Source organism: Salminus brasiliensis, chromosome 17, assembly GCF_030463535.1.
Source record: "Salminus brasiliensis chromosome 17, fSalBra1.hap2, whole genome shotgun sequence".
NCBI classification, from domain to species: domain Eukaryota; kingdom Metazoa; phylum Chordata; class Actinopteri; order Characiformes; family Bryconidae; genus Salminus; species Salminus brasiliensis.
In genome coordinates, this window is record NC_132894.1 from 23,434,940 (window position 1) to 23,459,506 (window position 24,567).

Sequence of the window (24,567 nt, forward strand, 5' to 3'; positions counted from 1 at the left end):
GTCATGCCGATTTCAGAGATTTTCTTCTGGGACAAAACCCAAGCCATGAGGTGGAAAGAACTGCATGTAGAGCTCAGAGAAAGGATGGTGTGGAGACACAGGTAGGAGAAGGTTACAGAAAGTTCCCAAGAGCACAGCGGACTACATAATTCTTAAAAGGAATAGATTTGGAACAACCACAACTTGTCCAAGAGCTGGCCTTGCAAAGATCCTTTGTGCAGATGGTAGAAAATAAACCATCACTGCAGCACCAATCTAGACTTTATGACAGAGTGATCAAACAGAAGCCTCTCGTCAGTAATGACATATGAAAGTATGAAACCTGATCCAGAGCACTCTGGACCTCAGACTGGGCCATGGGTTTACCTTTCAACAAGACAATGACCTTCAGCACACATAAGTGGCTTAGGGACAACTCTGTGAATGTCCTTGAGTAACCCAGCCAGAGCCCTGACTTAATTTCAATCAAACATCTCTGGAGGGACCAGACAACCCCGGGCCACCGACTGTGCCTATCCAACATTGAAGGGATCTGCAGAGAATGGCAGAAAATCCCCAAATTCAGCCACCTGCTGCTAAACACCAGAAAAGACTGTACAGATGGTGGTGGATTTTCAACGCAACCCACCCTCCCAAGCCCCCCTTTGCATCAATGGCTCTGCAGTTTCCACTGCGGAGTCACTCAAGTTCCTGGGCCACAGACCTAAAATGGGAGAGGAGTCTCCATCTCTAAGAAAAAAAGAAAGCTCAAGAAACTGAGCTTGCCGCAGACCTTGATGATCCAGTTCTACACAGCAATCATCGAGTCCATCCTCACATCCTCCATAACCATCTGGTTTGGTTCCTCCACCTCCCAAGAGCAAGCCAAACTACAGTGCATAATCAGGACAGCAGAGAGGATCATTGGATGCAATCGGTCAACCCTTCAGGAGATCTACACCAGCAGTGCGCTGGCAAAATTACAGTTGAACCCTTCTCATTCTGGACATCACCTCATCGAGACACTCCCCACTGAAGGAAGACTCAGAACCATCAAAACCAGCACAAGACGACACACTAACACGCTTTTTTCCCCAGGGCTGTAGCGCTCCTAAACCACAGTGGACACCTCACACCATAATCTATAAACCTAATCTATAACTGAACTGAGCTCACCTTCAGAAGCTACAATCTCTTCATTTGGTTTCAGTGTACGGAGAGCAGCATATATCCAAGCTTTCTTTATTAAAAGTTCCTTTACATTCTGCATAGTAATTAGTGTGCGTGGTGTAGCAACAACAGAGATGCAATTCTCCATATTATATGCCAGTGGAGCACCACAATGACTAATTATTTAAAGTACAAATGTTACATAATGCTGCTTTAAAGCAGTATTATCTGAAAATTGGCATTTCCTGCTCCTGGGCTCCACCTACATTTGCGCTTTGAGATACCCCTACAGGAAGCGCTTTAGCCATGCATTTCTAGACAAGTTGACAGATACACAAAGTGAAAAAAGCATCTCTAAGTTACCCCAAAAAGCATGTGGACTGCTTGGTTAAGTTACCCCAGTCCTGAAGGGTTCTGGCGTGGTCGTCATAGTCAATCTAGGAGGGATCTGAAGGCAGTAGTTGCAGCACGCAAACCCAAGAATATTAGTGAATGCAAAACCACTGCCCATGAGGAATGAACCAAGATTTCTCAGGAATGCTGCCAGAAGCAGAAATTTGCAGCAGGTCAAAATGGAAAAAGGCTGCTCTACTAAATGCTAAAGACGGTCTTAAAGTGGCTTTTTATGATACATTTAGAGAGACATTTAGATTGGTATGTCCAGTTTCACGAGGATCGGGAGAAAATCCAAATTAGCAAAAAAAAAAAAAAAAAAAAACAGGGCAAAAAAAATGCTTTGTAATTTTGGCTAAGAAAAAGCAGGAAAAAGTTTTAGGTAATATGTACGGTCACACAAATGTCTACAGAAATGTAATCAACATCATCACTTTAAAACTAGCAAGCATTAGATTTGTGCACAAACTAATTTAAGTATAGAAAGAGTGAATCACACATTTAAATACTATTACAGTTTACATTCTAGTGTATTTACTTGCACCTGACACAATTTACACTTCAATGAAAGAGTGACTAGAGTGAAGAGTGCATATCTAATGCAATATCTAGCTACAAGAAAGGTGTTATAAAAAAAAATAAAAAAAATAAAATAAAAACCATTTTGAAATACTACGAATACTACTACTACTAGACCTACGATTTTTTTAAAGGCAGAAACCCTAAAACATTCTTTGCTGTAACACTGTAGTAACAGAGCACATATCTTAATGCCGCATGCATTTATTAACATACCTGTCAGCACTTCCTGAGGCCAGAAGATACTCATTAGGGTGGAACTGGACAACACGGACAGCTGATGTATGTGCTGTAAATTCTGTGATCATCTTTCCAGCTGTCAAGTCCCATAACTACAGTAAAGACAAAGGTGAATATGGACAAAGCTTTTATGAAAAAAACAAAACAAAACAAAAACAAACAACAACAAAAAAACAACACACACCTGACAATATACACTGCTCAAGAAAAAAGTACCAAAAAGGTATAATGGTCCACGGTTCAGTACAACTTTAGTGCAGTGGGGTTGGGGGGGGGTCAACTTGTATTGGATTAGCTTTCTGAACAAGTACCTTTTGGGCAAAGGTTTTGGCACACACTGTGCACATTTTAGTAACCATCTAGCAATGCCTTAGCACTTAGCAATGCCTTATCTACCAAGACCTATATCATAGCATCACATTAGCAACCAATATAGTTATAGTGTGAAAATGGCAATGGATAGTGCGAGCTGTTTTGCCCTGTGTACGCAGGTCAGCGTAAAGTTGTTTGGAAATTGACTGAGGTTCTTCAACCAATCCTTTTTTAACAACCCTTAATTTCTGCAGTCTTCCATCACTTTTGCTTCTCCATGTCCAGGGAGGTTACAGTGGAGGAAATAAGTATTTGATCCCCCACTGATTTTGAAAGTTTGTACACTGACAAATAATTAAACAGTCTATGATTTTTATGGTAGCTTAATTTTAACAGTAAGATGATGGAATATCAAAAAGAAAATCTAGAAAATAAAATAATATTTAAATAAAAAATAATTTGCATTTAATTGAGGTAAGTATTTGATGCCCTAAAAACCATGACTAATGTTGGCTCCCACAGACCACTGACACACCCTAATCTCAGTGAAGTCGTTGCCTGCATGAGAGAGGTTGGTGCAATTATTAGGAAGTGGAAGAAGTACAACATTACTGTCAATCGACTTAGAACAGGAGCTCCATGCAAGAAATCACCTTGTGGAATTATCATTGATCATGAGAAAGGTTAAAAATCAGCCAAGAACTACACGGGAAGGGCTGGTTAATGATCTCAAGGCAGCTGGGACCACAGTCTCCAAAAAAAACATTGGTAATACACTGAGATGTAATGGTTTAAAATCCTGCAGTGCACGCAAGGTTCCTCTGCTCAAGAAGGCTCATGTCCAGGCCCGCCTCATGTTCGTCAATGAACATATTAATGACTCCAAAAGAGACTGGGAGAAGGTGCTGTGGTCAGATGAGACCAAAATTGAGCTCTTTGGCCTCAACTCAACTCGACGTGTTTGGAGGAAGAAAAATACAGAATATGACCCTAAAAACACCATCCCCACCATCAAGCATGGTGGTGGAAGTATTATGTTTTGGGGGTGTTTTTCTTTTAAGGGAACAGGCCAACTTCACCGCACTGATGGGAAGATGAACAGGGCCATGTATCGCAAAATCCCGAGTGACAACCTAGCCAGTCTCCTGACCTCAATCCCAGAGCTAAAGCTTCGCGTTTCCAAATGCACGCCTAAAAACCTTAAGGATTTGGAGATGATCTGCAGAGAGGAATGGGCCAAAATTACTCCTGAAGTGTGTGCAAACCTTATAAAAAACTACAAGAAACGTCTGACTGCTGTGCTTGCCAAAAAGGGTTTTGCCACCAAGTATTAAATGATGTATTACTAGAGGGTCAATGAAATTCAAGTCAATTTTTATTTCTGATTTTACGTAGTTTTTTCAGTTTTTCTTTTGATATTCTATGTGTCACTGATAAAATAAAGCTGGCATAAAATTATGAGACGTTTCATTTACTTTTTGTATTTAAACTTTTAAAGTCAGTGGGGAGTCAAATACTTATTTCCTCCACTGTAGCTGCTGCGCCATGGGATGTAAAGGTCTTAAAGTTTAAGCTATCTGAAGGCGGACTTGTAGCCTTAAGATTGTTCATACTGTTCCATAATCCATAATTAGTTCACATGCCTGAATAATTTCTTTCTTATCTCCATGAAGTATAAAGTACATAGTAATAGTGAGGTACTCTATTTGTTGAATGTGTGATTTCTATATTGCCAGTATCTGTTACTTGTCAAAAATACATATTAAAGAAGAATCAAACTATTTAAATCCAATTATCTTGTACAATTTTGAAAAGATGCTAATATCTGTGTTCAGTCCATTTCTAGGCTTCTGTGTGGAATAAGATGAGAATTTGGTTGTTTAGTTTTTTTGCTTTTTTGTGGTGTTCCAATGCAAATAAAAGGAACAAACATGCAAATGCCATAGCAGTTGTAACTAACTAATTCTGGGAGAAGTGGTGCATTTCTGGAGGGCTAATATTTGTGGACTTTTGTAAAGAAAAGTAGGTCTGTGTTTTTTTTTCCAGCCTTAGGTTTTTTTTCGTATGTTTTATGTTTACAAAGATATGTTTTGATCAGTTATTTTGCAATTTAATTTAAAAAAGCAAAAGAAAATTTATTTAAACTGCATGTATTTATATTAAAGATGTTCGGTGCATCTAAAAAAAATCAAAAACACTAAGTAAGTACTTAATTAAAAATTGTTTTGAATTTCGACATGTTCATCTTGTATTGCATTTAATATAAGGATCTGAAATACTACTGCAATGTGACAAATGTCCCAAATCCAAGAGGGCAAATACATTTTTACAACATTCTGCATGTACATTAGACATTTCTTGCCTTAATTGTGCTGTCGTCGCTGGCTGAGGCAAGCCATTTTCCATCTGGACTAAAGGCTAGACAACATACTGCTTGAGTATGACCCTGCAGATAGTAAAATACAAACACAAATATGCATTTTTTTCTGTTCATACTGACAAAAAACTTTCATATCAAAAAGAAAGACAGACATACTCTGAATTTAATTAAACAATGAAATCAGCCTAATATATGACCAGTTAGTACTGCATAATTTTGACTATTTTGTTGTTTTTAACAAACAAGTACTAGCCACCTCCTTGCCTGTTGTTCAGTCTGGGAAAACTTTTGTAAGTATAGTATTTTCTGAACACCATGCTATATCTATGCAAAATACACAGAGGAGCACTTTATTCATGCATGCAATTATCTATTATCTGCAATTGTGTGGCACAATGCGGATACATGTCAGCACATCTGGGTAATCAATCAACCATTATTTAAATTCAGAACACATTAAGAGTGACCCTCATTTACAGTGTGGCTGAGAATTACACAAAAGGGATTGAAAATAATAACCTTTATTAATACATTTTCTATATTTCTGGATAAATAAAAAACTGAATCAGATTTTCACACAAGTCTTAAAAGCACATAAGTAGAACAAATTAAATAAATAAGACAAACAAAATTATACTTGGAAAATTATCCAACTAGAGACTAGACTTAAAAGGATGCTCATCAGTTATCAAGAATGTTTTACTAAAATGGTCTAGTGCTATGTCGAATCATGCCTAAATCAAATAACCAAATAAACTGGAGTAGAAAAATATCTCAGAATGCACAACGTCAAACCTTGAGGCAGACTACAACAATAATGTCTTTACTGTCATTTATACTTGTATATATTGCTGAGTGCATGATGAAACATTTACATCATAAAATATAAAAAAAATTCTGGGAATTTAAATTACTGGGAAACCACCAAAATCTTTAAGATTATGATACGATAAGTTTTTTGTCATAGCACCCAGCTCAACATGTTGAGGTAAAATCAATGAATCATTATATTTGAGGTCATATTGCCCAGCACTAGTATTAAACCCACAACCTCGTGATCGATGATTCAAACAGGTTTAACAATTGGTGCCATCAACATGAATCCGTGGACCCAGCAACAGTTCTGGGCCCATTAATATCAACCATCATTTGAACTGCTATAGCAGCCAATTCTGAGTACTGTTGCTGATAAAGTGCATTCCTTGATGGTCACAGTTTACCTAGCTGCTAATGGCTACTGGTCACAAAGTAAAAGTGGTCTAAAACAAGTTATAATATGACAATTAGTTCAATGTTCAGCCTGTGCTAGTACAGGACATATGCAGCCTGTCTGCAGGAATTGTATGCATCATGTCAACATAGAGAAACATCCTGTAGTATCCATGCTTCAGAAAATTGAGGGTTTTAAAACCAATATCTAGTATCAATATGTTGTTCATACTGAGCATATATCAAGTGCCTACTGAGTGTATATCATACTAACCATAAAGCAAGACAAATTTGAAACTAATTTAGAAAATCTGCCAATTCCCAAATCAGAGTTCTTCAATAATCTCCAGATGATAACATAGCTTACCTTGTACCTGAAAACACATCCTTTCCTCCTTACATCCCACAGCTAAAACACAATAATTAAATACATAAATGAATTATTAAAAACATACACATAAAATAAAAATGTCCAGATAAGAAAGGAACACAATGCAAAAATATAAAAAATAAGGCATGAGGCACATTACCTTTATGTTCGTATCCACAGACCCAGAGGCGATGTATTCTCCAAAAGGGTGAAAGTCTAGACTGCAGACATTTGCCTTGTGTCCCATTAACGTACGAAGTACTAAATACAAGACACCATAATAGAAAACGTGAGCATGTTAGTAATTATTACCATATGTATAATCTTATTTCTCTTATATTTTACTAACTTGTGTACCGAATTGCATGTCTGTCACACTAAATAGTTTCAAAACCTCATACAGAAGAAAATAAGAATAGTAAACATTTAAATGACATTTACTGAAAGAAAAAGGTAACTGCAACCAGCGATTGCAGGGTTAAAGAAAGAGCCTACAAGGCCTACGTGATTAGGAGTCAACGTTCTTTAGAAGGTCACCAAATGTTACGGTTTATCAGAGGCCTTCAGAGAAGTTTTTTTTGAAGATTTAGTGAAACCTAAAAATAATAAACCACTTAACAGTAAGCCAAAGTATAGGATTGATGGTGCAATTTATGACCTAACTAAGGGGCAAACACTTTGGTTGATTGATACAAAAAGTCACAGGCATGTACAAAAGGGGTCTCACAGATAAATGTTAAACCTTTGGTGGAATTACAATACTAGATATTTAATACAACACTCAACAACCAAGTGTTCAAGATGAAATGTGTTATACTACCTCATTCCCCATACGTTTAAGCAGTGGCGGAGCGGGAAAAGTTGCGCCACTAGTGGCCGGTCGAGAGAGTTGTTGTCAGGCATTCAGTCGGTCACCTCAGAGTGTTACTAAAGTGTTTTAAAAGTGTGAACTGCGATATACTACGCTGCTCAAACCTTGCTAGTACACTGAAAATATTTTTTGTGTAAATGTGAATCTCATTATATATGTATTTAAAAATAGAATTGTGATGCCTGCAATGAATATACTTGAACATGAATATACCATTTGTCAAGTATTTTTGTAAAAAAACAAAACAAACAAAAAAAAACCTCCTTGTACATATTATCAGCTCTGTTTACCATATAGGAGAACTTAGATTATGGACATTGAGGATAAGCCTGTGCTACTGCCAATGTCCTACTGCTTCTCAGTGTTTTTTTAGCACTGCTTAGCTACTGCTTAGCTTAGCTTTCCTACCAGCAGCTTTCTCCAGCCCACTACCAAAAGTTAAGAAAAATACAGAATGAAAAGGAGGGGGGAAAAAAAAGAAAAAAAGAGTTCATTTCAAAGTCAAGCAGCAAGTATGTCTCACTGTTGGTTCTGGTATGGAAAAATAAATGGTGGTCTAAGTACTACGGCCATAAATGCATTCAAAAATCTGAAATAGGGATGACTCCGATAGACGCTCCATATTTTAGTTGGATGAGTTCTGTCCTAACTCAGAGTTGGTGGGCGAAGTAATGTATAATCTTAGGGGTTAATTTAAACATTACTGACCAATGTTGTCTTCACGATTTTGAGGTATGCCCTCTTGAACTAATTGTTGTATGGAACTGGCCATTATGTTTATTCAAAACTGTTTAAAGTTACTAAATCAAAAACTCTTCTTTACTTTCTGCTCTATTTTGCATGTTTTGTAGGCCTGTACAAAATTGTAAAGCTATTTTCATCATAACATACAAACTACACTGCTCAAAAAAAATAAAGGGAACACTCAAATAATATCCTAGATCTGAATGAATGAAATATTCTCACTGAATACTTTGTTCTGTACAAAGTTGAATGTGCTGACAACAAAATCACACAAAAATCATCAATGGAAATCAAATGTATTAAACATTTGTGGCCTGCTGGAGGTCATTTTGCAGGGCTCTGGCAGTGCTCCTCCTGTTCCTCCTTGCACAAAGACGGAGGTAGCGGTCCTGCTGCTGGGTTGTTGGGTCCGCCACATCTCCTGGTGTACTGGCCTGTCTCCTGGTAGCGCCTTCAGCCTTTCGCATTAATGTGCCATCCTGGATGAGCTGCACTACCTGAGCCACTTGTGTGGGTTGTAGAGTCCGTCTCATGCTACCACGAGTGTGAAAGCACCACCAACATTCAAAAGTGATCAAAACATCAGGCAGAAAGCATAGGTACTGAGAAGTGGTCTGTGGTCCCCACCTGCAGAACCACTCCTTTATTGAGTGTGTCTTGCTAATTGCAATAATTTCCACCTGTTGTCTATTCCATTTGCACAACAGCATGTGAAATTGATTGTCAATCAGTGTTGCTTCCTAAGTGGACAGTTTGATTTCACAGAAGTTTGATTTACTTGGAGTTATATTGTGTTGTTTAAGTGTTCCCTTTATTTTTTTGAGCAGTGTATGTCTGATTTTATGAAATATCATGTGGTGCAAAAAAAAAACAAATGAAAGAAAGGAGGTTGAATCATGTATCTATTTGCCAAGGACAGAAGAATGTTTGTCATTCTCTTTCAAACTGGGGCCTCTTTAAACAGCTGGTACATAGTTGCTACATTTGGATATCAAGTGGTTTAACCTCACAAAATAATGAATACCAATTTTTAAATATAAACCAGTTTTAAATATATATTGATTATAAATTTACCTTATTTTGTTTAGATGCCAATTCTGTGCAAGTAAATTTTGACTGAACTTGAAAATTTAATGCGGTGCGACCACAATGGTTTTCCATGATATACAGGTGCTGTTCGTAAAATTTGAATATCATGAAAAAGTTTATTTATTTCAGTAATTTCATTCAAAAAGTGAAACTTGTATATTATATTAATTCATTACACACACATACTGATATATTACATGTGTTATTATACAAGTGTTTATTAGAATATTACTTAAGATCAATACAAAAAAAGGATTTTTATAAATGCTGGCCAAATGAAAAGTATGAACATGAAAAGTATGAGCATGTACAGCACTCAATACTTAGTTGGGGCTCCTTTAGCCTGGATTACTGCAGCAATGTGGCGTGGCATGGAGTCGATCAGTTTGTGGCACTGCTGTTATGAGGTGTTATGAGAGCCCAGGTTGCTCTAACAGTGGCCCTCAGCTCTTCTGCATTGTTGGGTCCAAAAAAACAGTGGACCAACACCAGCAGATGACATGGCACCCCAAACCATCACTGACTGTGAAAACTGTACACTGGACCTCAAGCAACGTGAATTCTGTGCATCTCCTCTCTTCCTCCAGACTCTGGGACCTTGATTTACTTTCATCAGAGAACATAACTTAGGATCACTCAGCAGCAGTGCAGTTCCAAGGAATGCGACAGCTGAAACCCATGTCTTGCATACGTCTGTGCGTGGGGGTTCTTGAAGCACTGACTCCAGCTGCAGTCCACTCTTTGTGAATCACCCCCACATTTTTGAATGGGTTTAGTTTCACAATTCTCTCTAGGGTGCGGTTATTCCTATTTCTTGTACACTTTTTTCTACCACATCTTTTCCTTCCCTTTGCCTCTCTGCCCCACTATTAATGTGCTTGGACACAGAGCTCCGTGAACAGCCAGCCTCTTTAGCAATGACCTTTTGTGTCTTGCCCTCCTTGTGCAAGGCGTCAATGGTTTTCTTTTGGACAACTGTCAAGTCTTCCCCATGATTGTGTAGGCAACAGAACTAGACTGAGATACCATTTAAAGGCCTTTGCAGGTGTTTTAAGTTAATTAGCTGATTAGAGTGTGGCACCAGGTGTCTTCAATATTGAACCTTTTCACAATATTCTAATTTGCTGAGATACTGAATTTGAGGTTTTCATTAGTTGTTAGTTAAAACCATCAATATTAAAAGAAATAAAAACTTGAAATTGGAACAGACTTTAATGCAACATGAATAATGTTTTTAATATTTGTTTTGTCTTTCATACAATATAAAAGGTATTTTTAGCTTTTTATATTTAGCTTTTGCAGCTAAATACTGGCTATGTGCACAAGCCACATCAACCTCATCAATGCACATTTATTTTGAAAGCTAGCTACATAGTTCACAAGACACAAAGCTAAATTTTACCAGAAACTGTGAACAAACATGTTTTTTTGCTAACATGAAGAAGGTGTGGGTCACCCTCTGTTTATTTATTTTTTTTACAAGGGTGCTACTCTGCTACGCCGCAAAATGTGCTATTATATAAAATGTATTAAAATATGAGACGTGGTATTTTGTAAAAATATATACGCAGTTATCTGTATTTAAGATGTTAATTTGAAGTGTTTTTTTTAAGCTGTGCTGCTCTATTGTAATGGCTGGATATGTGCTATTTTGTTAGTTATTACACTATTATTCAAGGTATTAATGTTTTTTAATTTTTTATTCAAAGTGTAATTTTGTCTCATTTGTGTCATGTCCGCGTCACCGTGCCCGCCCCAGGGGCGGTCCCGAGCCGCGGTCCGCAGGCTTCAAGGACTTTTACGTTGCAGTTCAGTTTATGTCACGTGTCACAAACTTTTACGTTTTTTACTTTTTTTTATTTAGCTGCTTTAGATATTCACCTGATCACAATCCAAAACAAATAAGACTATGAGAGTTCAGGAAAACCAGAAGGTCTTGTGTTGGAAGAGGACAATGCAAGGCAAGCCAGCAACACCTCCACTAATGACACTGAATCAGTCTACACTTACTATGGGGAAAATGTTTTTAAAACATGTCAAGAGTAATGTTTTGAACACTTCTTGAGAATGGCACAAAGTGACATCTTATTAAATTGTATTAGTGCTAGTTGAGAATCGGGGGCTGTTGGACAGTGGCTTGTTAAAGAAACATTTGAGAATCGGATATCCAAGATGGCGCCGAGGATGGCAGCCACGGTGACGAGATTCCCCTGAAAACATCCCGGAATTTGTACAAGAAACTTCAGTTTGTGCGGAGATCCTCACCACAGCCGCGCTGACCGCGCTCGGCCTCGCCAGGAGACTGTGGAGAAGCCGGCGCAGGGGCAGACGAGCCGGCGCGCTCGTGCGTCTGAGGCGGCGCGGGGCTCGCACACCTCTACCTTCATTATTCCTCTCCAACCTCCGATCTCTCAGCAACAAAACTGAGGAACTACTTCTGCTCAACCTAACCAACAAGGACTTCTCCTCTGCTTCTGCGCTCTGCTTCACGGAGACCTGTCTGACCGAGCTGACCCCGGACAGCGCGCTGCACCTCCCGGGATTCCAGCTGCACAGAGCGGACAGAGACGCGGAGCGCAGCGGCAAGAGCAGAGGAGGAGGAATCTGCTTCTACATCAACGAGCGCTGGTGTAGAGACACTACGGTACTGTTAAAATCCTGCTCCCCTCATCTGGAGTCTCTGTTCATAACCTGTAGGCCGTTCTACTCGCCCAGAGAGTTCAGCTCGTTCATTCTAGCCGGCACCTACATTGCGCCGAGCGCGTGCACGAGCGACGCGCTGAAACAGCTGGCGGAACAGGTCACGAAGGTGGAGCGGGAGTTCCCGGACTCACTCCTCATCATTCTGGGGGATTTTAACAGTGCGAACCTCACGAAGGAGATGCCCAAATACAGACAACACATCGCGTGTCCAACACGAGAAGGCAACACACTGGACAAGTGCTACACCTGTATCAAGAATGCCTATCGCGCGGTCACGCGCGCAGCTGTCGGGCTCTCCGATCACAGCCTCGTTCACCTCATTTCAACCTACCGGCAGAAACTCAAAACCAACAAGCCGGTCATCACAACAGTGAAGAGGTGGACCAGTGGAGACATTGAGAAGCTGCAGGGCTGCTTCGAATCCACAGACTGGGCTGTGTTTGAGGAGGCGACAGACGGACTGGACGAATATACAGACACTGTGACGTCATACATCAGTTTCTGTGAAGACAGCTGTATCTCAACTAAATCACAGGTGAGATACAGTAACAACAAACCCTGGTTTACTGCTGAACTCAAACAGCTTCGGAGGGAAAAGGAGGAAGCGTTCAGGAGTGGAGATAGAACTGTCTTTAAGGAGGCCAAATACAGACTGGAGAAAGGGATTAGAGCTGCGAAGAGCAAGTACTCAGAGCAGCTGAACAGACACATCACTGCTAACGACCCATCTTCAGCCTGGAAAGGCCTACAGCTTCTCACTGGTCACAAGGTGAGAAAGACCCCCCTCCTCCCGAACGACCGACACCTCACCAACGACCTGAATGAGTTCTACTGCAGATTTGAACTCACAAAAGACAATCAGACCGTCTACCACCCATCACCCCCCTCCACCTCCACCCCCACACTGGCCCTCTCACCTCTGCCTCCTGCTCATCTCTGCATCAACCGGCAGGATGTTCACAGGCTCTTCAGCAGACAGAAGGTGAGGAAAGCCCCCGGGCCCGACTCAGTCTCTCCATCCACCCTAAAACACTGCTGTGACCAACTAGCTCCAGTGTTTACAGACATTTTTAACAGATCACTGGAACTCTGCTCTGTTCCAGCCTGCTTCAAAACCTCCACCATCATTCCAGTTCCCAAGAAATCCACCATCACCGGACTGAATGATTACAGGCCTGTCGCCCTGACCTCTGTAGTCATGAAGGTCTTTGAACGCCTGATCCTAGCCCACCTGAAGTCCACCACAGATCCCCTGCTGGACCCCCTGCAGTTTGCGTACCGAGCAAACAGGTCTGTCGATGATGTGGTCAACCTGACCCTGCACTTTATCCTGCAACATCTCGACAGCCATGGAAACTATGCTAGGGTTTTGTTTGTGGACTTTAGCTCGGCCTTTAACACTGTTGTGCCGCAGCTTCTTCAGGCCAAGCTCTCCCAGCTGTCAGTGCCAGACTCCATGTGTCGGTGGATCGTGGATTTTCTGACAGACAGGAGACAGCAGGTGCGGCTGGGGAAGCACACTTCAGACCTCCGGACACTCAGTACTGGAGTCCCTCAGGGTTGTGTTCTTTCACCCCTTCTCTTCAGCCTCTACACTAATGACTGTGTCTCCAAAGATCCAGCTGTAAAGATCCTGAAATTTGCAGATGACTCCACTCTGGTGGGCCTCATAGCCAACGGTGATGAGTCTGCTTACAGAAAGGAAATTGAGCAGCTGGTGTCCTGGTGCAGCAACAACCACCTGCTGCTAAACACAGAAAAGACTGTAGAGATGGTGGTGGACTTCCGACGCAATCCACCCACCCTCCCCCCCCTCCACATCAACAACACTGCAGTATCAATGGTGGAGTCACTCAAGTTCCTGGGCACCACCATTTCCAGAGACTTGAAATGGGAGAAAAACACCATCTCCATCATCAAGAAAGCTCAACAAAGAATGTACTTCTTGAGACAGCTCAAGAAATTCAACCTGCCACAGACCCTGATGATCCAGTTCTACACAGCGATCATCGAGTCCATTATCACAGCCTCCATAACTATCTGGTTTGGTTCCTCCACCTCACAAGAAAGAACCAAACTCCAGCGCATCATCAGGACAGCAGAGAGGATCATAGGCTGTAACCTGCCATCACTTCAGCAGATCTACTCCAGCAGGATGAGGAAGCGGGCTGGCAAGATTACATCTGACCCCTCACATCCTGGACACCTCCTCTTCCAGACACTCCCCTCGGGTAGAAGACTGCGGTCCATCAAAACCAGCACAACACGTCATGCTAACAGCTTCTTCCCCAGAGCTGTAGCGCTCCTCAATCACAGTGGTCACCTCCCACTGTAAACCTCTAAACTTACAACTGAACTGTACCAAACCGGACTGAACAGTTATTTGCACTCTGCCTATTTTGCACTATGACTATTTGCACACCTGTACAGATGTCCTTTTCTTTTCTGTAAATATATTTTTCAGCTCTTTATTACCTTTATTACCTTTAGTACTTTCTACTTTTTTTTTAATTTATCCCCTACCCTATTTATTGTTTAGTGTCATTTTCCTTTAGTTTAAGACTGTGTCCTGTGTTTCTTTGTTACTTGTCATGCGTGTTGCTCTCACCAAGACAAATTCCTTGTATGGGTAACATACTTGGTGAAATAAAGAGATTCTGATTCTGATTCTGATTTTTGTTTATGGGCTCCAATTTACTTTCTCCCTACTGGTGTTAATTACAAATCATTCTAAGAATTCCCTCTTGTAGACAGTGTACGAGTGTACGATTGTTTACAAGCTGAGAGAGCCAGATTGAAGTGAAAGAAGCATGTAGACTACACAGAGGTAATTAATTACAGGATTTTACACAAATATGACAAATATGACATAGTACAGTAGCTGGCGTGCCAAGCATGAAGTGGAAATGGCAACCATTATTCTCCCCACTACCATCAAAATGACTGTGGCCCTCTCCATTTTAAGGTAAAATTGTTACATAAAATTATTATTACTATTAATTTCAAGGGTTCACTTTTTCCACTTTTTTTTTTTTACTATTTTAGGCACATTATATTTGTCAATACAAAGGGTTCCCATGCATTTTCTTGCCACTAAACTTCTCAATTTCAACATTGTCATCACAAAAGATAAAACCGTTCTCTACCTACCAAATCCATCCCTACAACCTCCTACCTATTCTAGGGGTCATAGCAAAGAAGATAGTTAGCGTGCTTAAGTGCAGTTTTACCACAGAAAGAATTTACATTTTCAACATTAGTGTAGTGTCATCATGAAGTGTTTGGCACCCCGCTATCCAGCAGTAGCACGTGGGTTTACTTTAAATCAGGTGGAAGCAAAATTTTCTGGGGTCTATAGGTGAGCATGCTAAGTGTTTGTGGTGTTTTATTGTTATGCACTTTATTGTGTTGCATAAGGGTATTACAATATAGAAGACTGAAGGACACAAAAAACAGCAGACCAAAACCACTACAGCCAGCACTAAAGCAGAGACACAAAATGAGTCCCAGCTCAAAGTTAACACAGTGGTTTGTGTGTATTGAGCAAAAAAAGTGAGATAATGGCAGAATAAAATATGCCTTTTAAAAAACAACATATTTTTGTGTTTTTCCCCAAATGGATTACTTGGAGATACATACCCAAAGATGACGACCTTGTCAATTCATCAGTTAAATTTCATCTTCCATGCAGAGTTAACCAAAACTCAAGAATTAAATTAGAGAATTCCAATTAAATAAAATTCCAATTCAATTCAACATAATTAAGGTGTATTTAACAATGAAGCTTTACACTATATATTACATTTGATTACATATGATTACAATAGTGATTTCATACAGATATTATTGTATGGACTTTATGTACACAATACTTTATTATAGTAAATATGACTTTTTTACCATGTAAGAGTTCAAAGTTTGTTTATTTATAGTGGAATCTTAAGGTTCTAACAATAGATTACTTTTCCTAGTTGCAAACTCACTTTACTGACCTAGGTACAGAAGGTGTACGTTTTGTCCAGTCTGGTGTGGTAAATCATCAGGACATGGAGCAATAGTTCTCTGACCGAAATTTTGTTAATAATGCAGACAACAGAATTAGCCAACTAAAAAGTACAACTGCATTTGTAATGGTTGTTCATCTAAGCTGGTAGACAAAGTTCTGCGAGAGAATAAAGGAGAAAGAGGCCAAAACAAATATACTAACGGTTGGGAGAGCATGTATGTAGTGATGGGCAAACATGGTCAACAAGTTTGTCAAGATTTGTAATCGCGACACAGCAACATTCTAATGCCAATTAATTTCTTGCCTATGCCACAATGGGGCAAGAATGAAAAGTTAGGGCTCCTACTCCGCTCTGAGCCATGACATGCCAACAGGGCAATCCAGTGGACTGCTAATGATTTACAGGATTCTCTAGAGATGTTATGAATTGGAACAGCTGAGAACTGCTTATAAGCGAAAACAGTTACCATACAATGGTAACACTACACCTTTTGGATCTAGATCTTACTTAACTATGTACATGGCATTGTTTACTCTGGTCAATTTGGGTGCATAAAAGGCCCTTAAAATAGGGACCTTCTAATTATTCATTAAGTCACCTTTGCATTGGTCAATCCATAATGCAAATTTCAGCCCATTAGAAACGTAGGCTGTAAGAGCAGAGTCATCTTGCAACTGTGTGAAGTATGAGCAAGACTGTACCGTTTACACTTTAATTGTGTTGACACTATCTCTGCAGAATTAGTTTCAGTGTTTTAGATTTTGTAGTAGTAGTAGTAGTGTAATAAAGTTTAATTGATATAAAGTGTGATAAAGTGTAATTGTTTAGTAACTGGGGAAAATGACATTTTTATAATGTTTTCTTGTCCTTTCATAATTGATCAGTTTACCCTCTTGGCATTCCAAGACAAAACTGAATAAATGGGAAAAACATTCCTAACGAAGCATGTTTACCTACCTGTCTTGTGTGCTCATTAAGCAGGTTAAGAAAAATGTCTGTACTCCAAGTCAATATGTTTTTTTTTGTCATCACTTTAACCAACATGCCCAATCCAAAAAAAGTTGGTATTGGCTATCTTTTTTCCAAATCACTAAATGAATCATTTTAAAAATGCATTTTGGGTTTATACAGGTTGTATGTATTAAGCGTATGTATTTTGAGTCACTAAGAGTTCAAGTGCACTGGAAATAAAAACAGCAAATGGTAAGTAACACACTATACTCACTTTTGGCAGCTTCCAGGTCCCACACTCGCAAAGAACCTGATTCAGAGCCAGCCACCACATGTTCCTCTGAGCTACTGAACTGGACACACTCCACAGGGCTAGTGTGGCCTGTCAAGCTCTAAAAGCACAGAAAAAAAGCTCTCATCAGTTTTGTAATCACTTAACATACATGTTACATACCACACTGGTTAAGTGGTCAGTTACCATAATACAGTTAGGTTTGTTGACAGCCCAGATGTTGACTCTGCAGTCCTCTCCCCCAGTAGCCAGCAAACGACTTGATGATTTACCTAACACCAGTGAAGACACATTTCCGGAGTGGGCCACCATATCCTCTGAGCACAACAAAAACATCCATAAGTATATCCAGAAGTGCCAGTACATTTTATACAAAGTAGTGCACAGTTGTGCAGCCATAAGAATTAGTGCATTAATAATTCAAATGCATTCTTGTTTAACATTAATATATATATTTTTTTTTTCAACAAGTAAAGTTAAAAAACACCACACAAACAACCTGAATTACACAAAAAAAACAAGCTGGTGACAACTCAAGCCAGTCTGTGCCAGTTAACTGTCCAAGGTTGGGTTTCTCAAAATCATCTTAGCGCATGAATGATTCTAACAGGCATCACACTAAAAACTCTCTCTACCAGTTAGGATAATATTAACACCGAGGTGTTTTCAAGTAACTGGGCCTAGAACACCAGTGTAAACAGAATACCTCTTAAACATAATGTTCCTCTAGCTGTTCTTTTCCATATTTAAATTTTTAGTTATGGTTATGAGTTAAATGAAAGTACAAAAAGTACTTACGGAGTTTCCACGACATTTTCGTGACATCTGAAACAGCCATAGTATCGATTATGTTAACCTGAAAGTGCGGTAAAGGATGTCATCAGAACAATATTTAATGTTTTGACGGATCGACTTTTTATTGGCCAGAATCCATCAACTAGCGTTTTGTAATAAAGTATTAGCTATAGAAAATCTGTAATAACTCACAAAACAAGACAGAAACAGTGAATGTGAGATAGCTAGCTAGCCATAGATTAACTGAATATCTTTTAAAAAGACATATTAAATCCGTAGATTTGGGCAATCACAATTGTTGCACCATTTCGGATTTCTTAGACTTGACGGAGCTTCTTACTTAGCTAGCTAATACCGAAGGTCATTATAATGGTTACAGGTCAGGTTTAGTCCATTATGTTGGCTACAACGCTTTTAGATACACCGTTGTAAAACTTGCATGTTGTGGTCGTCTGGTGTGCTGAGCGTGGAGCTTATTTTCATGAAGGTCTATAAAGGACTAGCTAGTGATACATAACTTGGACCTGTAAGTCAGCGCTATATAGCACTACTCTTAGAAACAAATACGCTAGCTAGTGCTAGCTACGTTGTTTACCTAACGTCACCCTTAGCAATTTTGTGTCGTCTCTAGACACTGTTTGTAAAGAAACAGGGTTTCGGATTTCTTGGTAACAATATCGACAGAATCTTAGCTTGGCTGCTCTTCAACTTTACATTTGAGCTCAGGATTAGCATCTCAGGTTAAAGCAAAATATCGGTAGGCAGATATGTCTTGGTACATTAGCGCCACTTACTGGACTGGAGTGAGTTGGGTCCTGCCGCGTTGGGTGAGACGGGTCTGGCTGCAGACGGCTGAACAGGAAGTTGCCTGAGCTACAGTATAAGGGCGGAAATCACAAAACCCGAATTTTTCTTCTTGTCTTCAGGAGTACCGTGAACCGTAAATAAAATAAAATGTTACCAATTTGGATGAAGAAGGGGATTATCCCAAAGTTATGCGTTATTTATTTAAGTATTGTATATTTTATTGAACACTATAGTGTAAGTAGCTAGCTAAATAAAGGCTAAAGAAAAAAATTAAGCCTACTTAGACCCGTTTGTTAACTAGCTAGGTAGCTTAGCTAGCTAGCATTGATGTGATAGCTAGCTGCATTTCGGTGTTCAAGTGAACTATAGTCATAATCTACTTAGCTACTATCATTTGAAAGATGAAACCTCACCAATTTAACCGGTACAGTAAGATTGATCAGGTATCAAAAATCAGTGATCAATTCAACTAGGAAATGCAGTTAGCATCGCCAGTTACCCGTAAGCCAGCATTGTCGCTAATCCTTCTTAATTAAAGTCAGGTCTTGTTAATAAAGAAATATGTATTCTAAAAACAACAAAGAACATTCAGGGTTTTTGTTTTTTACTTTTTTATTTGGTCTGTACCAAGTAAACATCTGATCCAAATATGGCCAAATATCCAATTTCTGTTAATACTTGCATTTCATATTTAAGCAGTGCTGGTATATGTTATTATTGCAGCATTTAGTTATAAACAGTTCTGTGTAAATGTTGTATGCTAGTAAAACCCATTGGTGAATAATGCTGCATAACAGAGTCAGTGTTGCGTTATAAACTGCCGTTTTAAACAAGATCTCTAATTTTTTTTTAATGTAACTGTCGGGTTCATACTTCATGTAAACATGTATTTTTCAAAATGGTAGGTTTTGTTTTCTATGTACAATTACATATACTTTTGCAGTTTTTTTGTGAGTTGCTGGAAACAACTTTTGTGCAAAAACAGTTTGGTTTATAAAATATTATTTTGGTTTATGGTAAATGGTATTTTGGTTTATTAATATTATCTGATTAATCAAAAAAGTAATGGACAGATTTATCGATTATCAAAATAACTTAGTTGCAGCCCTAATTTAGTGCTGTAATCTAAATCAGAATCTCAACAATGAGTCTCCCTAGTTATTATTTCCATGCTTTAAAACAAACAATAGAAATAATTCCAGGTAATTTTAATTGTGTATTACAAATGAAAATGTTTAAAGTAGCAGTCAGTACATTTTTGGTGAGAATGTACAATTGCACTGAGCATGCTAAAAGGAAAAACTAAAAAGAGTTTGCTGTTCCCGTACCTCCACGTTAGCAGTAGTTCTTGTATCAGACTGAAGAAGACTGCAAGAATTCCCTGAGTGAGGTCCTGAAGGGAGTTGACCTAGAGACCAAGGAACTATTCCTGTTTGTATTTGAACACCAAGAAGACATGGGATGTTTCTTGCAAGCCTGTGTTGACAGACAGGGCTTCCGTGTAAATGCTGTGTTTTCTGATTGAAATGAAAGGCCACCAGCACACTCATTACAAATTTATGGATTGTGTTGTTCTCTCTCTCCCACTCTTATAATCTTGTGATTGATATATATTATTTATATATATAGTGTATTTATTATTGTAATAAATTAATGAACTTAAAATGGACATAAGAACCTTGATCATATTGATTGGGGGGTTGGTTGGTAGCAGTTTTGTGAATATACTGGCCTATATAATATACTGCTGAAAAAAATGCTTATGGTTATAAAAATGGGTGAGAAAAAACCTGTGAAGATGCACTTGCAGTTTTCCTCCTAATGTGTCCTAATTTAGTCTAAAGGCAGAACAGCATGCTACATTTACATATACATATATATACACACGCACACACACACGATGTTATAGTGATTTGTCCCCCCCTGCCAATTAGTATATACAATCTATTATAGTTGTTAGTTCTATCATTTTCATACTGAAATGTATTTGTTTCTCAACACAGAACATTTTCAAATGTTTCGGTACTACATACATAATTTTAAAGCTTTTAAACTTAAGTTATAAACATTTTAAATATGCTCTGGCTGTAACTCCAGCATCTAACGCACCCGTCAGTGCACAGTCGCAATAATGCTAGGGCATTTACTTCTTTTACAAAATACATCATTATACATTCCAAAATAAAAATGACAGTGGCCAAGTGGATAGTTGCACGTGACGTCCTGCCTAAGCGTGGAGCCGTCTCATAATAGAGATTGCCCAGCCTTCTGCAACCACGTACGGCAACGGCGTCGCCATTTTAGAACGGTCATTTAAAAAAAATTGCGCAGATTGCAGCGCCGACGTTTGATTTTAAAATACCACAGAATGATGTCGTTCATTGGTTTTTACTACAAAATGAAGTGCAGGCAATGCGGAGGGGATTTACTTTTCATAAGTAAGAGAGCTTTTGTGAGAGATTCTGACTTTAACAATGCTCGGTCGCGCTATCTGCACTACGAGTTCTGTTGCGCGTCTAAACCATGTTTTACGGTTCGCCAGGGGGGATCGCGCTTTTAGTTCAGACTTAAAGTAGAGACAGCTTAACAAACATAGCATACAGACGTCTAATGCATAAAATGTTCCAGAACGGTGGAAATTCAGACCTCTTCTGTTATTAAACATAAAATAATCTTCTTTCAGTTAAATCCACTTTTTAACATCACTTTCCTTCTACTCATAATAAGACTTACTTGTGCACTTAGGAATTAAATAGCAAACTTATATGAATGGATAATTTTACATTTCAATAAAATGAACAAATAAAATCACTTCACAAAATGAAGAAGAACAGTGTGTGATGTATGAGATTCAGACATAATTACTGTAGGAATTTTGAGAAATGGGATAGCAAACTTATGCATAGTGTCAATTCGGTATTGGGTTGACTTTGAAGTCCTGTAAAACAAGAAAATCAAACTGTTATGAATTCACACCCATAAATCCTTGAAGCCTGATGGATCAGACATTATTACTTTAGGAATTTTGAGTAATGGTACAGCAAATTTGTGTACTGTTTGATGTACACACACACACACATATTCAGATTTTGCTTATGCTCAACATGAAAATCAACTTGATTTCACCACTACAATCAGCACTTTAATGCACTCTTCAGAACATTTTTTTCAACACAATCTTAAGCTTGTCTGCAATGTAATTTGCAATTATTCATATTTTTGCAGGTAATAATTATTATATTATTAATTAATAATTAATAATAATAAAAAAGTTTTGCTGTTTTGACACTGACACTCCTCTGTTGTGGTGTCCAAGGCACTGCTGGGGACAGGTACACAGTTTGGGTGGTATCACGAGTTGCAGTTGATGCATTGTACCATCAGCTCATTATTGTGTGAGGTTCTGCAGACACAGTAAACCTCAACTTGCACTGTGCCCATCTCAGGCTTTGCCTTTTTTTTTTTGCAAGGAAAGAGTGGTTCCCTTTTCAGTACCAAAGCTCTGTAGAGCCTTTGCCTTAGGTTTTTCTCTTCAAACTGGCACTCTTCTGTTCTTAATCCTTTACACAAGGCTGTTGCAAATGTGAGTGTATTCCTTTAATCAACATGTAAGTAACTTTTTCAGAAAACTTTGGACACCTGATTTAGTTTATTGACAGATTGATTAGTGAAACTAGGTATTGTATGATAACTGTAAATACAGGGCTTAATTGAGGAGAGCGTTGGAAATGAAGGTGAAGGTAATATAGTATAGGTAACCTGGTAATATACACAGTATTCCAAATTATTATGCAAATGATATGTTTCTCTGATTGTTTGTTTTATTACATTGGTAACAGTATTTACAAAAAACTTGAAATGCACTGTTCCAAATTATGCACAACAGAGTTCCAAAACATTATTTAGGTTGTGAAGAACTGAAAATGGTCATTTGTAGAATCAGCATTCAGAGGTCACATTTACCGATATCAAAAGCAATTTCAATCAAAAACATCTTAACAGGCCAAGTTACATGTTAACAGTATATGTGAGTTTTTGGATAGCTTCTTCTTGAATTTCTTTGCAGGATGTCAGAATAGCCTCCCAGAGCTGCTGTTTTGTTGTCAACCCTCATAGATCTTTTGGTTGAGGATATTCAATAGGGTTGCAGTCAGGGGAGGATGGTTTGATTCTCCTTGAGGTTGTAATGAATTAAATAAAAATACTCAACTTGTCTAAATATTTTTAGGTAGTTGTAGTGTCCAATTAATTAAATAGATTAAAGAGCTAAAGCAATTATTATGAATATTAAATTTGTAACTCTCTACACTAAAGAAGTCACCATTTCTCACTTCTTTTCAGGAGACTCTTCTCAAGCGTCTGTGTGATTATAGATGTGCAACTCTGGAAGGAAAAAAACTGGAAGGAAAGATGTAAAAAATGTTTAAAAAAAAAAAAATGTAACTATTTTTTGGATGCTAGCATATACAAACACACCATTTAAAAATTTGTAATTCTAATCAGTAAGTACTCCAGAAAATACTTTTAACTGATGAGCAAGTTAAATCTCTGAAAATGCACAGTGCACACCCCCCACACACAGCATACTCCATAGGACACCACATGCAGTGCAGACTTCTCACCACAGGTGCATTTATGCGCCCCACATTTTAGTCAAGTTTGATGGAAGATTAGTGCTGGATAGCTTTTGGATAAACCAACGTTTCGGCCAAAGATTTGTGGACACTGCTCTTCTAGCCAAAAGTACTGGATAAGACATTTTGGCCAAAATTTCACACCACTTCACACTATGCAGAGTGTACACCCAACACCATACACAGCACACTTTACACAGCACACACTCCACACCACACACACACACCAACCACATTCCACACAGCACATTCCACACTACACACACTGGACACCCCACACTACCTAGTATACCATAACAACCACCTAGCAACACTTCAGCAACCACCATGGGCACCATAGCAACCAACCACCTAGCAACACCTTGACAACCTATAAGGATCCCATAGCATAAGTTTAGACATTACTAAACACAAGTCAATAAGGAGACCCTTCTGCTATTCGCCCAAGTATTCTCTAAAGAGGTGGGTCTTCAGTCTGCGTTTGAAGACAGCGAGCGACTCTGCTGTTCAGACACCCAGTGGAAGCTTGTTCCACCACTTTGGTGCCAGGACGAAAAAAAAAGCCTGGACGCTTGTCTTCTGTGGATTTTGAGAGATGGCGGGTTGAGCCGAGTCGTGACTTGAGAACGATAACTGATCACCCATGACTACACCAAGGCTTTGAGCTTCTGTAGAAGGAGTGACCAGTGAGTTCTCAAAGGAGATGGCAAGATCGTTTTTAGGTCCAGCAGTTCCCAGGATGTACAGCAGCAAGTTTGAGGTGGTGAGCCGCCATCCAAGAAGAGATGTCAGCGAGGCATGCTGAGATGCGGGCAGAAACCTGTGTGTCAGACGATGGGAAAGAGCATGGAGCTTCTCTGTAACTGCAGTGAGAGCAGTTTCAGTAGAGTGTGCTGCTTTGAAGCCAGACTGGTTAGGGTCCTGTAGATTGTTTAGAATGAGAAAGAGAGGCAGTTGGTTGTAGACAGAACGTTCGAGAATCTTTGAGAGGAAGGAGAGAAGAGAAATGGGTCTGTAGTTGCCAAAGTCCAAGCTGTCCAGA

At 39.0% G+C, this 24,567-nt stretch overlaps 1 protein-coding gene across 4 annotated transcripts in view; it reads right to left on the reverse strand.

The window, feature by feature from the left end:
- katnb1 (katanin p80 (WD repeat containing) subunit B 1) overlaps window positions 1-18,897 on the reverse strand; it is a 43,735-nt gene extending 24,838 nt beyond the window's left edge. For 2 of the 4 annotated variants that reach the window (XM_072659992.1, XM_072659989.1), the window contains exons 1-8: window positions 18,680-18,867; window positions 18,088-18,145; window positions 17,476-17,606; window positions 17,272-17,389; window positions 6,793-6,893; window positions 6,630-6,671; window positions 5,036-5,119; window positions 2,338-2,453 (exon numbers count right to left, since the gene is read on the reverse strand). In XM_072659992.1, coding sequence (XP_072516093.1) covers window positions 2,338-2,453; window positions 5,036-5,119; window positions 6,630-6,671; window positions 6,793-6,893; window positions 17,272-17,389; window positions 17,476-17,606; window positions 18,088-18,127 — 632 coding nt within the window. In that variant the 5' untranslated portion in view covers window positions 18,128-18,145; window positions 18,680-18,867. The other 2 variants (XM_072659991.1, XM_072659990.1) reach the window with 2 other exon arrangements.
- Window positions 18,898-24,567: the final 5,670 nt, after the last annotated feature.